The following is a 14,464-nucleotide window of genomic DNA, read 5'->3' on the forward strand; positions in this document are numbered from 1 at the left end:
GAAGCAGGTATCTGAAAAAGGGACAACCAGGGCCTTGCCCCTGGGATCTCAGGAAGCTGGGGCAGGTACATGGGCACAGGCCACCCCAAGTCAGGCACGAGCTGGGCACACTCTGGCCTATGGCACCGGGAGAGGCTGCCCCACCCTGCTCTGGGTGACCAAGCCCTAGGAGGGGACTGGAGCTGAGCTATGGAGAGGGCACGGCTAATGGGTCCTGGATAGGGTCCAGGAGGCGGAAAGGGTGTGCGCTGTACAATCCCAGCAGAGCATGTGTCCGCTCCAAAGTGGGCCTGAGTGTCCTGCAGCACACACCTGTCCCTGATGCTAGCAGCCAGGTCGTCAGACTCCTTGAAGTCTCAGTCCTACAAGCCAAAGCTGCTTGTGCTTCCGAAGGGAGAATCCCACAATGCCCGATCCACCATGAGGGCTGCACTGTGACCAAACCCTTTATCATCGGGGACTCAGATCAGAGGCCGGCAGGAAGGGGACACACAGGGCGAGGCCGAGGAGCAGGGCTTATGGGCCAGTCTATCCCCCCTGGGACAGGGCTATGCCACCCTCTCTCCACACTGACAAGTGTCACCAACCCAGAAGCTGTCCCATTCTCCAATGTCCAAAGCACTGAGAGGTTTTTCCTTAGCAGGCTTGGCAACTGGCTCACAGGCCTTTAGCACCAGCATCGTCTGCTGCCCCCAACATCAGGATGGGGCCAGAAGTTCCTCTCCTGTCCCATCTTTCAGCGACCCCTGCTGCCAGCCACAGAGGAGCTGCCATTAGCTCATTCACACATCACACTAAAACAGAAATCTTGTTCAATACAGCTGCAGCCATTCTGTTCTCTGCCACTAAGCTCAGCTAAATCATATGATTTGCCATCAAAGTAAACTTCCGTGAATGTGCTAACAACTTTGCTACACACAGCTCTGCTCACAAGATACCCATTGTACCATGGCCTTCAGCTATGCAGATCTAGTGTTTTTTGTAACTTTTGCTTGCCACCCTAAAAAAAAAAAAGACAAACTCTGTAATCAGTGCCTTAACTTTGGAGATTACTCCTCTAGGGACTGCCACATTCATAGAATTTCCTTTCTTTTCCTGCACTCCCGGCTACTGCTGACTCAAATGTTCCCAGAGACAACAGCACCCACAGAGCCAGGCTCCAGGACCCATGATGAGTTGCTTGCTCAGGGTTGGGCTGGGGTCAGTTTCTTGTGGACCCAGGTGACAAGTGCAGTGCCAGACACAGAAGCCAAGGCCACAAAGGCTCCCAACAGCAGGAACTGAACTGACCCAGAGGGGCACTCCTATGGACCATCTACACTGTGAGGTTATTACAAGGGCCTTTGTTGTACTTCCTGCCACGGAGCTCCTAGAACTTGTGGCAGTTACCTACCTGGTCATGGAGGCAGCCACCCGAGTCTGCTAACTGCCTTTATCCAGAAGAAAAATAAATTTCTAAGATCTCCCAGACCAACAGACCAGAAGCACTGTGTGTGTGTGTGTGTGTGTGTGTGTGTGTGCGCGCGCGCCTAGGCTGTCCTTGAAACTTGAAGCAATCCTGCTCCTGCCTCAGCCTCCCGAACGCTGGAAAAACAAGTGTTTTCCACTACACCCCACTTTCTTTGCCTCTGATCTTTAACTCTTTTTGTTCTCACAGGCCATAGCCCCTAGAAGCAGGAAGGACAGATTCCTAAACAGAGAGCTCTATCCCCAGTCAGGTCAGATAGGCCATGAGTTTCCCAGGCCTATTCCAGCACCAATACTAAGGCGGTACCACGAGAGTCCAGTGGATTTGATCTGTGTACATGCAGGTGTGCGAATGTGTGCATGTGTATATATTTGCTAAGTGAGGCCAGGCCAGGTCTGGGTACAGATGAGCAGGAGACAGGTTCAGTGGCTCAGTCTAGACCCACTAGGCTAGGGACTGAGCCCTGTAACCACTCCTTGTTGGCCACTCACAGGGCAGATGTGCCTCACATGTGCTGCCTAGGGCTACATAGCTCCCAACCGAAGGATGTGAGCTACCAGGGGGCTTTGGGAAGGCAGCTGGCAGGCCCCTGGCACCTGCCGGGCCCCTGGCACCTGCCTGATCCTGATAGGCTGGCTCTCCAGTTTCAGCCATGCCTTTTTTTTTTTTAATTGGTACCGAGAATCGAACTCACGACCATGCATTTGCAAGGCAGGCACTTATGCCAGCCACTGAGCTAAATCCCCAGCCCTCAGCCACGCCTTTGAGTCAAAGCCTTGTGACTCACTAGCCCAGACCAAGCCCCAGCCTTAGGACTAAAGTCACAGTTAGCCTAACTGCAGCTAAGCAATGAATCTGCAGTAAAACTAACTTTCCACCCTGGAGGCTGCAAAGTCCATCTACATCCCCAGGTGACCTAATCATTTGGCTTGCCTTACAGCAGTGACCACAAACCTTTCAGAGCTTTCAGGGATGCCAAGAGCTGTTTGGCATGTAGTTCACCACCAATGCCTTAGGGAGTACCCTTTCCTCCTGTCTTTATATCATGTCCAAGGCCCCTTTTAGTACAATATATGTATTTTTTTCCAAACACCTTTGACCCACAACCCTAATTAACTTATAAAGATGTGTTAACCCTACTCAGGAAAGAATTGTTTTGTTTTCTTCTTCTCTTTCTTAAACACTAAGAACACTAAATTCTATCAAAAGAAGCCATCGCTGTCTTCGAACATTTGCCTACCCCCTGCACTGAGACAGGTGGATAATAAAACCATCAAGACTCAGCAAAAGCATTCCTGAGCTAACGTTCCCATCCTCCCTTCCTTACATTAAAATCAAAGATAAGGATCCCTGCTTTTCTCCCAGTCTATGCATTTCCCTCTTGGAACTTGCCCACTGTTTCCTTTAAGTGTTATCAATAAACTCAACTTTTCTATATCCCTTGACTTAAACTCTTTACCACCAGCAGCAGCAGCTTCTCACATCACGCCCCAAATGGCAAAAAACATGAACATTTGGGAAGCTTTCTTTCCCAGCTCTGGGGATCACATGCACAGACTCACACATGCCTCGATCCAGCTACATACCCTCCCCACCAAACCTTACATCTGTATTTCTTTTTAAGAGTTTCATAGCTTTAGCTCTAACATTTATATTCCGGACCCATTTAATTTTTGTATAAAGTGTGCAAGTCTCAGTTCAAACAGGAAAAACCAAAGCAAACCAGGTAAGGGTGATGCGCTCCTATAATCCAGCTACCCGGAAGGCTAAAAGTAAGAAGATTGCGAGGTGGAGACCACCCAAGACAAAACTGCGATACTCTGTCCCTTGTTTAAAAATAACGAGCGGGCGTGATGGCTGGGAGTGGAGCTCAGTTTGAAGAACTCGAGTTTCAAAAACTCATGTATTAAGGTCTTCATTTGAAGACCTTAATTCGATCCCTAGCTCCGCATAGGTACGAAATACCCGCCAGACAACCCAAGCTTTCCCGCCTTCATTTCTAGTTCCTTATCTTTTCTCCTTCCTAGCTGTAGGTTTTCCATCACCCATTTTTCAGTGCACTTCCCCGTGTGTGACTCGTGCACGCAGCCAAGGTAGTAAACCGGAAGAGAGGCGCCAGGTTCCGTCCGGCCATGCCGCGGCCTGAGAGCCTCACTTCCGGTGGCTCTCCGATGACGTACGCTGAACGCGCGCCTCGGTTCCGGCGTCGCTCCGCACACGTACAAACGCGCCGCGCCCTGCCGCGTGAGTTCGGGACGGCCTGGGAGACGCATGGAGGTCACCGGCGGCTGTCGCCGCGCAGGTCTCGTGCTAGAGGAAAAAGGTCTGCTGAGCGTGAGTACTAAGGGCACGGAAGTAAAGGTGGAAGGAGGAGGAGTGAGGGCCGGTCCGGAAAGCATTGGGATCTGAGCCCGGTGGGCGGGGGGGGGGGGCCCAGTGGTGCGCGGATGCGGCGCCTGCCCGTTATTGCGCACGCGCCCTTGTGCCGAGACCCGGCCTGCGAGGCGCTGCCCGCGGTGACCTCCTTCCAGTCGACTTTCTTGCCGCATTTTAGGACCACAGTTGAGGGTTATCTTTGCCTAAAATCAAGTCCAGCTTTTAAATTTTCTCGTGTAAGTTACTCTTAGACTTGTATTAAAAAAAAGTGTCGGGCGTGTACCAACTTCCGGAAATGGATAAAAAAGCAGAGGTGCTTTTCGTTTTGGCAAAAGCCAGGCCCTGATCATGCAGTCCACCTAGGTTGAACACTTTAGGGAGCAGGACTACCGGACAGAATTGTTAAAAGCAGCATCATAGGGACGTATGACATTTTTTGAAGGAGGCAGCGTTTTAAGGGGTTGCAAAGATGAGATATGTTTCGCCAGGCCCCATGATGGAGGCGAGAGGTAGCAAGCCCTGCAAGGTGGAGTGGAAGGACGGAGCCTGGTTAGCGTGAGGCATGCTTTGTAGGAAGGGAGAGAGAAAACCGGGAATATTAGGAAGCTCTCTTACGATTGCTTTAGGAGATTGTGCTCTCGAGTTGAGACAGGGGTTGGTTTTTTCCAAATAGGTACTACCTCGGTTTGGGAAATCTCTCTCCTGTGTAATGTTCAGAAACTTGAGGAATGTCGGTTATTTGTCCTGAGTTTTGTAGAATCCTTAAGATTTAGAATCCTGTCTTGCTTTCCCTGTGGATCAGTAATTCTTAAGCCTGCCCATCCTTGAAAGGAAAATAGCAATGCTTTCTAAGCCTCCTGCAGAGATTCCCATTTGGGAAGATGGATAGAATCTGATTTTTTTTAATTACACATTTCCAGTACATAATACGTTCATTGTGGTAATCGGTACGTGTACATGATGCATCTGAATCTTTTTATATCCCTCTCATCTCCTCAACACTTTGGTGTATTTCACATTTGCAAAAGACCTATCTCATTTCTATTGCTTATTTTTTATTTTACACTTTGGTCTATTTATACATTGGATTTTTGGTATAAGAGGAAACATTCAGTACTTAAACTTACGTGTCTGATTTATTTCACTTAACATTATGGATTCAAGGTGCATCCATTTTACTACAAATGAATCAGATTTATATTTATAGCATAGTAGACTTAAAATCTGAGTTGAACCATTCCAAGCTGTAACAAGTTTCAATATCCAATTGAATTTTTACTGGAATAAATGCCATGAGTTTTTTTGTTTTTTTTTTTTTTTGGGTCTTTTTCATTTTTATTGGTACCGGGGATCGAACTCACAACCGCCTGCTTGCAAGGCAGGTGCTTATGCCACTGAGCTAAATCCCCAGCCCCATGCCGTGAGATTTTTCACCTCAGAAAGTACCATTTCATCTGTATGAATAGCCAAAAGAAGAAAGGTGAAGGCTGGCTTAAGGCAGAGCGTAACTGTGACTTTGAGACATTTGTCGTGTTTTTCTTCTAAGTTTGTGGGTCAGGAACTGCCTCTCTAGTTCTCCTTTCCCTTTCCAGGGCTGTGGCATCACCTGCTAGAAGTCTCACCTCCCTGCCCCCTGGGCAACCATGGCCGCGCACCTGGTAAAGCGGTGCTCTTGCCTGCTGAGAGAAGCCGCCCGCCTGGCCCCTGCCCTGGCTCCGGTTGGTCAGCTGCGGTTTACGAGAGTAGCCCATAAGACTCTGACCTCCTCAGCCACCTCCCCCAGTGCCTGCTCCCAGAGTTCCTTGAAGGAGCAGGTGGAAAAGGAGCCAGTGTTCACCCCCTACCCAGAGCAGCAGGAGATAGACCAATTCATCCAGAAGGCCACCAGGCCAGAGGAGCTGCTCCAACTGCTGGGCAGGGATCACAGCCTGCATCGCAATCATGCTACCCTCATCCTCATTCAACTGTCTCGCCTGCTGTCTCAGAAGTCAGAGGACAAAGCCTCCATCCTAGAGGACAGGCGGTTTCAGCAGCTTCTCCGTCTAGGCTGCAGTCAGGTTGGTGCTGCCTGTTTTCTGGGGCAGTTGGACTGTCATCTGTGGACAGGAGCCCCTGTGTCTTGTGGTCTGTCTGTCTGTGTGTGTCTCTCTTCTCTGTAAATAAAAGGTCCTCACTAGCCTCGTTAGGTCATGCTCATCTTACCAAAACACAGGGTGATGTTGAGCGGATGAGGCTGGTTCTTCTCATTTCCTTGATGTTTTCCTCCTAAACCTGTGGCCTTGGCTTGGTCTCCCACTTCCACCCAGTGTCAGGCTGCTGACTGGGCACAGCCCTGGAGGCTGAAATAGACACTATGAGACTGATGGGGGTTCCCTGGAGTTTGAGCCCACTGTGAGCAAAATCTGGCCCCTCTCAGACCTTGCAGGCATGAGCATGGAGAAGAAAGCAGGCATGTTTATGTGGCTGAGCTGCAGGCAGCACTGGCCTACAGAAGCCTGTTTCATACCCATGCTTTCCTGGGCTCCTGGCCCGCAGCTCCCGGCTTGCACTTCGAGGAGGGCATTAGGCAAGTGGAGGAGAAGGCTATGCTAGGCGTTTTTCAACATCAGTCCTGGGTTTTAAACCCAGCCCCTGCACACTGAGCTACATCCCAGCCACCTTTGAGCTAGGGTCTCGTGCTAAGTCCCTGAGTTGCCCAGGTTGGCATCAGACTTGTAATCCTCCCGTCTCGGCCTCCCAGAGTACTGAGATTACAGGCTGTTGTTGTCACCTCGCCCAGCCCACAGCTCATTTTCAGTGAGGTAGACATGCAGTGGCAGTCTCTTGGAACTTTTTTTGGTACTGGGGATTGAACTCACAACCATGCGCTTGCAAGGCAGGCGCTTATGCCACCGAGCTAAATCCCCAGCCCTCTCTTGGGACTTTTATTAGGTTAAATGCTTCCACATAATCCAGCCCTGGGTTTGATCCGCAGCACCAGGGAGAAAAAAGAGAAAGACAGGCTGGGGTCGGTATGGAGGGGTCTGCTTGCCCATTTTCCTGCTCCCGTGGCCACACTGATTTAGGGGTCTGGCAGCTCTTGGACACCTGGAGCTGCGCCCTGCAGTGCCAGACATTGGCGCTAAGTGTTTGTCATGATAGTAGAAGTAGTTAGCTGGTGACACACTGACCTGAGGAAGCCCAAGTGCCACCTTTCCACCATCAGTCATAGCCCTGGGCTGCTCACTGCTGCAAACCAGGGCTGGACTTGATCTGCTCACAGACAAGAGCAAACCACCCTGGCCTCGCTAGGCAGAATGTTTTTGCAAATGGCCATCCAGGCCTGGGAAGCTGTCAGAAAAATGGGTGCTCACCATTCTCCAGACACCTGCCCTGCAGGCAGCTGTAGCCAGACACAGGGTGACTAGGATGCTGCATGTCCTTCTCTACCCAGATATCCTCTGTGTGGCACGGGACTCTTGTGAAGCTGTTGCGGAGCTTGTACCTGCTGAGGCTGCCTGAGAGCACTCGGGAGCTGCAGTCGGTGGAGCAGGAGGTGCGCTGGCGCCTGCGCAGGCTCAGATACAAGCACTTGGCCTTCCTGGCAGAGTCCTGCGCATCCATGCAGACAGAGTCCTCGAGCAAGCTTCTGGCCGAGCTCCTGGTGCACCTGGAGAGGCGCTGGACAGAGATCGAGGACAGCCGTATGTTGGTGGCCATCATGACGAAGGCAGGCCATCTCTCGGAGTTGCTGATGACCCGCCTGGAAGACAAGGTACGGGCTGAGAGCTGGCAGAAGGGCTTCGTGTGCCTAGCCACAGAAACCCTGGAACCTTTGGTCAGAAGTGCTGGTGTCATGCAGGGAGCGGCCAGAGGCCTCCAGGAAGCCACGGGTGGTCACTCTATGGCCACCTTAGTCCAGCAGCACTACCAGCTGTGTTGTAGTGTATGGTGCGTCCCCAGATCACTCCTGGCTCTTTCTCTTTTATCTTTTTGAGACAAGGTCTCGCTATGCAGTTCAGGCTGGCCTTGAGCTCACCTTGTAGCCCAGGCTGGTCTCGAACTCGAAACAATCCTCCTGACTCAGCCTCCCAAGGGCTGGGATTACAGGCATGAGCCACCATGCCCGGCTCTGGCTCTTTCTCTTAACCCTGAGCCTATGCAGTCTGAGCCAGGCAGCTGCTGCTGTTAGCACAGGTCCTAGCCAGGCCCATCTCTGGGCCTCTCCTGGAGACACGCATCCCCCCATCCAGCTCTCATCTGCTTCATCTTCCCAATGCTGCTGTACTCTGCAGTCGAGTCAAATTCAGCCTTCGTCTCACTGTGGCAGAGGCTGGCCCAAGTGGCTGCTACAGTGAGCTCCGCCGCTCATGGGCTCCGGTTCCCTTGTCTGGCCCCGGGGATGAATTTGGCTGCGGACAGAGCATCGCGGTCCTGGGGTTCCCAGCAGGCTCCACACAAGCTGTGTGGAGTCAGCTCAGGCCCAGTTGCTGTCTCACAGGGGCTGCACTGGATGGGACCCCTGCCCCCAGTTCGTCCCTGCCACCTCAGGCCATCGAGCTCACTCCCGCACGGCTGTGGTTGACAGTGCCTGGAGCTGATGGAGCACTTCGGCCCTGAAGAGCTGCGGAAGGTGCTCACGACACTGGCAGCTCAGAGCCGGCGGTCGGTGCCCCTGCTGCGGGCTGTCTCCTACCACCTGGTGCAGAAGCCCTTCCCGCTAACCAAAGGCATGCTTCTGGACCTGGCCTACGCCTACGGTGAGTGCCAAGGGCCCATCTGCGTGCCTGCAGCCGTGTCAAATTCGGGGTCCGCCTTGCATGGCAGGCACCGGCCCAGGAGGCTGCCACAGAAACACTGTGACTCATGGGCCTTGCGCCCCTTGTCGGATGCAGGGATAAATTCAGTCACAGACAGCTGAAGCCTATGCCTCAGGGTTGAGGTGGGTAGCAGCCAGCCGCTCCCCTCCCAGCTGAACCCTGTGCTCTGCTCCATCCCGCAGGCAAACTCAGCTTCCACCAGGGCCAAGTGTGCCAGCGCCTGGCCTCTGACCTGCTGCCCCTCGTGCCCAGCCTGACACCCGGTGAGATGGCACAGTGTGCCACGTCCTTCGCATTCCTCAGGTGGCTCAACGTGCCCCTGTTTGAAGCCTTAGTGCAGGTAAGCCGCTGTGTGCCCACCTCGGGTCAGTCCCCAGTGCCCTCCCTGCTCCCGCCTCAGGGTGGCACTATGGCCTCTGTCAGGGAAGCATAGCCAGTTGAGAAGCGCTGTCTGGGGGCAGAGGTGGCATTCTTGGGCCTGCTTGGAAAGCGCTTTTCCATGTCCAGCATTGCATTTTCATCAGGCATGGCAGACAGGGTGGGAAGGGCAGAGGAGGAGGCCAGGTGTCCCTTGGAGCTCTCCCCAGCTGCTAGCCACCCAGGTGACATCGAAGCTGCTTGTTCAGGGGGCTGGGGCATTGTCCTGTGTGACCAGTTGCTACTGGGTGGCAAAGGGAAGGCTCACAATCTGGAACTTACCCTGTCCCTCTGCCGCCCCTGACCGGCCTAGCACCTCCTGCTCAGAGCCCCAGATGTCACCACAGCCCACCTGTGCAGCGTCCTGCTGGCCTTCTCCCGCCTGAACTTCCATCCACAGCAGGGGAACCAATTCTTCAAGCTGGTACGGACACCCAAGGAGCAGCCCGGCCCAAGTAAAAGAACAGGGACCATGGCACCTGGTGTGGGTGGGTGAGGGGTACCACATCCTGTGGTGAACCCCACACAGGGCACAGAAGCTGGCAGGCCAGGGGGCCAAGACCCATCACTGGGCCCGAGAGGGCTGGGGACCTTTCCCCCCTCCCCAGCACTCACCATGGACACTGCTGGGGAAGGCCTCCACCCATGTGCAGCGGTAGGGCAGCCTGGCTAAATACCTGGTCTTGGGGCATGTCCTGCCAGGCCTGCTGGACTGTGGTCCAACCTGGGGTGCTGTTGGCCTGAGTGGAGCCAGTGTCCCCTCACAGCCTGTCCTTGCCCAGGTACATGAGCGGCTGGGGCCTGAGCTGGCAAGCCTGGAGCCTGCACTGCAGGTGGACGTGGTGTGGGCGCTCTGCGTGCTACAGCAGGTGCAGGAGACCGAGCTTCGGGCCATCCTGGACCCCAGCTTCTACACACAGTTTCTCGGTGAGTTCCTCACCCACCCACAAGCATAGCCTTGTGCCTCACACAGGCAGCTGCACACCTGGGGTCCCTGCCTTCTCCTCACTGTCCTCTCCCCCAGGAGCCACGTCTCCGAAAGACCAGAGCACCTTCTTGAAGCTCATGAACATCAACGCCACTGCCCAGCTGGAGCACCCAGAGTACCAGGGCCCCTTCCTGCCAGCCACAGCCGTGGGCCCCACACCCTCCAGCCCTGACCAGAAGGTGACCCTTCTGCAGCAGGAGCTACGGGAGACACTGCAGGAGCTGCTAGGCAACGCCAGCCAGGGCAGCTTCAATGTGGTCACGCAGTACGGCTGGGTGCTGGGTGAGGGCTCCTCACTCTGCCCCACCACTCTCCACCTGCCCCACGGTGTCTGGGGTCAGGCCAGTCAGCCCTCACCTGTACGCATCCCTCCCCAGATGCAGAGGTGCTGCTGGACACGGATGGCCAGTTCTTGCCGCTGAAGGACTTCGCTGCACCGCACCTTGCCCAGCCAGCAGAAGGCCGCCCACTGCCCCCGGGGGCTAAGAGGTGGGTGGCCAGGTCCCCTAACCCTGCTCCCGTGACCCCTGCTCCCAGGGGCCAGCAGAGCAGACCATCTCCTCCCTCCTGCAGGCTCGCGGTCCTGCTCTGGGAGTTCCCCCACTTCAGCACCAAAAGCAGAGACCTGCTGGGTCGCTTTGTCCTGGCCAGGCGGCACTTGCAGGCTGCAGGATTCCTGCTGGTAGATGTGAGTAGCTGCTGGGAAGGGAGGGTCCCCATGCCAGAGCCACCTGGAGCAGGCAGGTGCCAGCCCGTCTCTGAGCCTGTCCAGCTCCTGTGGTGGGCAGGGCAGGCTCCTGGCTTGCTAGTGAGGGGTGCAGCTGGTACCCAAGGGCCTGTTCTCAGGACAGGGACCCTGAAGACCTGCCCTGGAGCCACGATACAGGAACTAAGAGTCTAGCTTCAAGGCCTGAGCATGGCTCTGTCGCCATCTCTCCTCCGGGCTTATGGGAGGTTCTCATCAACACTTGTGTGTCTGGTGCAGGCTCCTCTGCACTGAGGGAGCTGGGCCTTCCGTCAAAGCCCGGCCACGTGGATGGAGGCTAGGCAAGGAAGGGCAGGTGGTTCCCAGCCCCTGCAAGCCGTCACATTGCCTCCCTCCAGGTCCCATACTACGAGTGGTTGGAGCTCAAGTCTCAGTGGCAGAAAGGCGCCTACCTCAAGGACAAGATGCGCAAAGCCATGGCTGAGGAGCTGGCCAAGTGACAAACCCATGCCCAGGGCTGACTCGGAGGCCAGCTCTATGTGCTGGGTGGCAGGAGGGGGTCACTTTGGAGGACAGATGCTCTCTGAATAGCCCCCTGGCCAAGCCAGAGAGTGGTCAGCTGCTCCCCACGAGGGACAGTCCCATCCCGTCTTTATTGGTGTCGTGGCTGTCACACACACACAGGCGAAGGGGTGTTCTGGCTTCCTTCTGAGGATCTCTCCTGTCCCACCTCTGCATCTGTCCTCTCACCCCTGTGCCTGCAGGGTGTGGCCCTCGACTCAAGCCTCCCTAGAGATGAGGCTGAGGCCTGAGGGTGACCTTAGTGGCCTCTAGTGATGAGTGATAAGAGGGCTGCATAGACACCTGGAAAGAAAAGGCCCACTCAGCTGTCACCACCACCCAGAGCCAAACTGTCAGGGCTGTGGCTCACCCCTGAACAATTCGGGGCCGCTGCCTTTCACCTACCTGACCCCATCCTGTGAAGAGCAATCTGGTCCTGGTCCTCAGGTAGTTGGTGACCCAGGCCAGGTCCCAGCCCAGTAGGAGGGGAAACCACCCCACACAGTGCAGGCTCAGGTGCTGTCTCCCGCACGCAGTAGGTGGAGTTAGAAAATAAAGTTCAAACCTGTTTCCTGCTCCCACTGCATTTTATTTTGGGGTGTTTGGGGACACTGGTGGTTAACACTGCGTCCTCTCCTGGCTGGAGTTGAAGGCAAGCTGAGCCGCCTCGAGCTTCCTTGGATGGCTCTTGTCCTGAGGGCTGACCACATCAGCAGAAGGCCAGTGACAAAGTGACACAAAAGCCTCCTGTGTGAGTCTCCGTTTGCCTGGGCTTCACGTGCAAGGTGGGACAAAAGCCACCTGCCAGCATCCCTGATTTGGACTGCCCAGCTGGGTGGTCCTGCTTAGTGGGTTCCCCAGCAGAGCCTCTGAGTGTCTGCTCACCTCTGCTTCGCTAGCTGGTTGTGGAGGCTCCTGCAGCCTCCTCCTTTGTCCTGAGGGCCTGGGGCCAGTCAGCCCCAGACAATGGTGGCAGTGTGGCCTGCACCTCCCAGGCTGCCACCTCTGCACCTATGCAAGCTCTTCAGAGCACAGTGTTAAACTCACATGGAGTCCAGGGATCAGTTTTACTGTGGCTTTTTTTCTTTTGGACCTCATAGTGGGGGAGGCAGGCGCTACTCTGCTTAGCTGTCTCCTCAGCCCCTCTGGTTTAACTGCCCTGGCCACGTTCTGAGATTCCACCTTTCTAAGTGTGGGCAAGCGGATGGTTTCTGTTTAAGGACAAACAAGCGTTCCCACCAGACGGCAAAACTTAAGGGCGTCTCACCCCTGGGGACCCAGCTGTTCCTGAGCCGCACTGGTATGGCGACCCAGTGGCACTTCTTACCCACCTCCTAGGCACTCCTTACTCCTGCCTTGCTTCTGTGGGAAGGTTAGCGTTTTTGCGTTCCTCTTATTTTTTGTGCTGTTGCTGTGTCATCTGTCCCACTGGTGACATCACAGTTATCACATGTTGCTGATGATTACTGTAAAGCAAACCTTTGCCTTGGCATAGCAGTCACTCCAGCACTTGGGAGGCTGAGGCAGGAGGATCGCTACAGTCTAGACTACAGAGAGTGTTTGAGGTCAGCCTAAGCTACATAGTGAGATCCTGTCTCAAAAACACCCGAGGATTTAGCTCCGCAGTATAAGCGCCTACCTTGCAAGCATGGTCATGAGTTTGATCCCCAGTACCAAAAAAAAAAGTCAACAAAACAAAACCCCTAATACTGGGTTAAGTGAGTCCTAAAGGCTGCTGTAACCTCTTGGTGCTTTCCACCATCATCCAAGTCACTGGAAGTCCTGTCCTTCAGAGCCAGCTGCACCGGTGATAGCTTGGGGGACCACACCTTCGCCGCTCACCTGCTGAGCCCCTGGCAGCGCTGTGCAGCTCCTGTTGATGCACCCATAAGTGGCACCGTTCTAGTCTCGTTCCTGAATCCCTTGTTAGTCTATGGAAGTTGGGCTGGGTTTTGGTGTGGGTTTTTTTGTTTGTGTTTTGGAGGTTTTATCATTGTGGTTTTCTGAGACGGGGTCTCCCTATATACTTGAGGCTGGCTTAGTACTCACTATGCAGTCCAGGCTGGCCTCGAACTCACTGCAGTCCTCCTGCCTCAGCCTCCCAAGTGCTGGGGTTGCAGGTGAGCATCACCGTGCCCCCAGCCTGGTGTGACCTTGTTGAGCTCTCAGCGTGTTTCCATTCTCCTGGGTACACGGGCATGCCTTCTGTGCCCTTCATGTGTTGCTTTGTTTGCTGTTTTCAGCAGTTCAGAAGATGGGACCCAGGGATCCTCCCCCCCCCCCCCCAGCAACACCACCCACCGTGTTTTCTTTTAGACAGGGTCTCACTAAGTTGCTCAGCCTGAGAGCAAACTTTGATCCTCCTGCCTCAGTCTCCCAAGAGGCTGAGATTTCAGGGGCATGTCGCTGCACCTGACATTTTAATAGCTTTATTAAATAACAATATGCAGTAATCATTGCATGAGATATGCAAGTGGCAGTGATAGCATTAAGTATCAGTTGACACGATCTAATTAAAAATGTGTAACTCAGTTTGTAGCTTCTTCATGGGTGTGTGCAGTCATCACCATAATTTTTAAACGTGTTATCTCAAAAAAAAAAAAAAAAAACATTATCTCATAAAGAAACCCAGCTCTTTAGTTATTAGTTCCTGTGCTCTCTTTCCTGCTCCCTGTCTTAAGCAACAATCTTTTTGTTCTTTGAGACGAGGTCTTGCTGAGTACCTTAGGCTGGCCTTGAACTCACAGCAACCTCATGCCTCAGCCTCCTGAGTATTTAGATTATAGGTTTGCATCACCACACCTGGCAACCACTAATCTTCCTGTCTGTAGATTTCTTTCCTCTGCACTTGCATGTGAATGGAATCCTCTAACTGAAACTTCTAACTCTAACCTCTTGGGTTCAGAGTACTGTTTACCCAGTCTGTCTATGCTTTAGCAAGGATGGCGTACAAGAATGCTTTTCGAGGCCAAGTGTCAGCCTCTGTGTGGCTGTATGCTAATCTCTTGCCTCTGAGCTCTGTACCTGTAGGTTCACCGACCACAAACGGAGGCTGTTAGATGAAAAAGCGGCAGCGTCCTGGAACGCACATACTTCTTTCCGTCCTTCCCCGCACCTAACAGGGCAGTGTCCGTGCGGCGCCTCCCTTG

General features: G+C 54.0%; 1 protein-coding gene and 2 non-coding genes across 6 annotated transcripts; all 3 read left to right on the plus strand.

Annotated features, from left to right (window-relative positions):
- Window positions 1-3,634: 3,634 nt before the first annotated feature.
- On the plus strand, window positions 3,635-11,884 carry Tbrg4 (transforming growth factor beta regulator 4). Of its 4 annotated transcripts, none has more exons than XM_003465788.5 (11): window positions 3,635-3,802; window positions 5,437-5,901; window positions 7,278-7,598; window positions 8,412-8,583; window positions 8,826-8,983; window positions 9,374-9,484; window positions 9,843-9,987; window positions 10,085-10,330; window positions 10,426-10,537; window positions 10,622-10,736; window positions 11,153-11,884. In XM_003465788.5, exons 2-11 carry the CDS (start codon window positions 5,488-5,490, stop codon window positions 11,252-11,254), a joined length of 1,896 nt encoding a protein of 631 aa, XP_003465836.1. In that variant the 5' UTR covers window positions 3,635-3,802; window positions 5,437-5,487; the 3' UTR covers window positions 11,255-11,884. The 4 variants fall into 4 exon arrangements, with proteins under 4 accessions (XP_003465836.1, XP_005001974.1, XP_023419097.1 ...); XM_005001917.4 differs by having other exon boundaries at window positions 3,673-3,791; XM_023563329.2 differs by lacking the exon at window positions 3,635-3,802 and adding an exon at window positions 4,062-4,080.
- On the plus strand, window positions 8,114-8,247 carry LOC111755631 (small nucleolar RNA SNORA5). Its single transcript, XR_002790193.1, has one exon. It is a non-coding gene; the product is annotated as a small nucleolar RNA SNORA5 (small nucleolar RNA).
- LOC111755630 (small nucleolar RNA SNORA5) lies at window positions 8,612-8,742 on the plus strand. The gene has a single exon (XR_002790192.1). It is a non-coding gene; the product is annotated as a small nucleolar RNA SNORA5 (small nucleolar RNA).
- Window positions 11,885-14,464: the final 2,580 nt, after the last annotated feature.

The sequence above is a fragment of the Cavia porcellus genome, unplaced genomic scaffold (genome assembly GCF_034190915.1).
Source record: "Cavia porcellus strain 051 isolate PalLab524CR breed Dunkin Hartley unplaced genomic scaffold, mCavPor4.1 scaffold_23, whole genome shotgun sequence".
NCBI classification, from domain to species: Eukaryota; Metazoa; Chordata; class Mammalia; order Rodentia; family Caviidae; genus Cavia; species Cavia porcellus.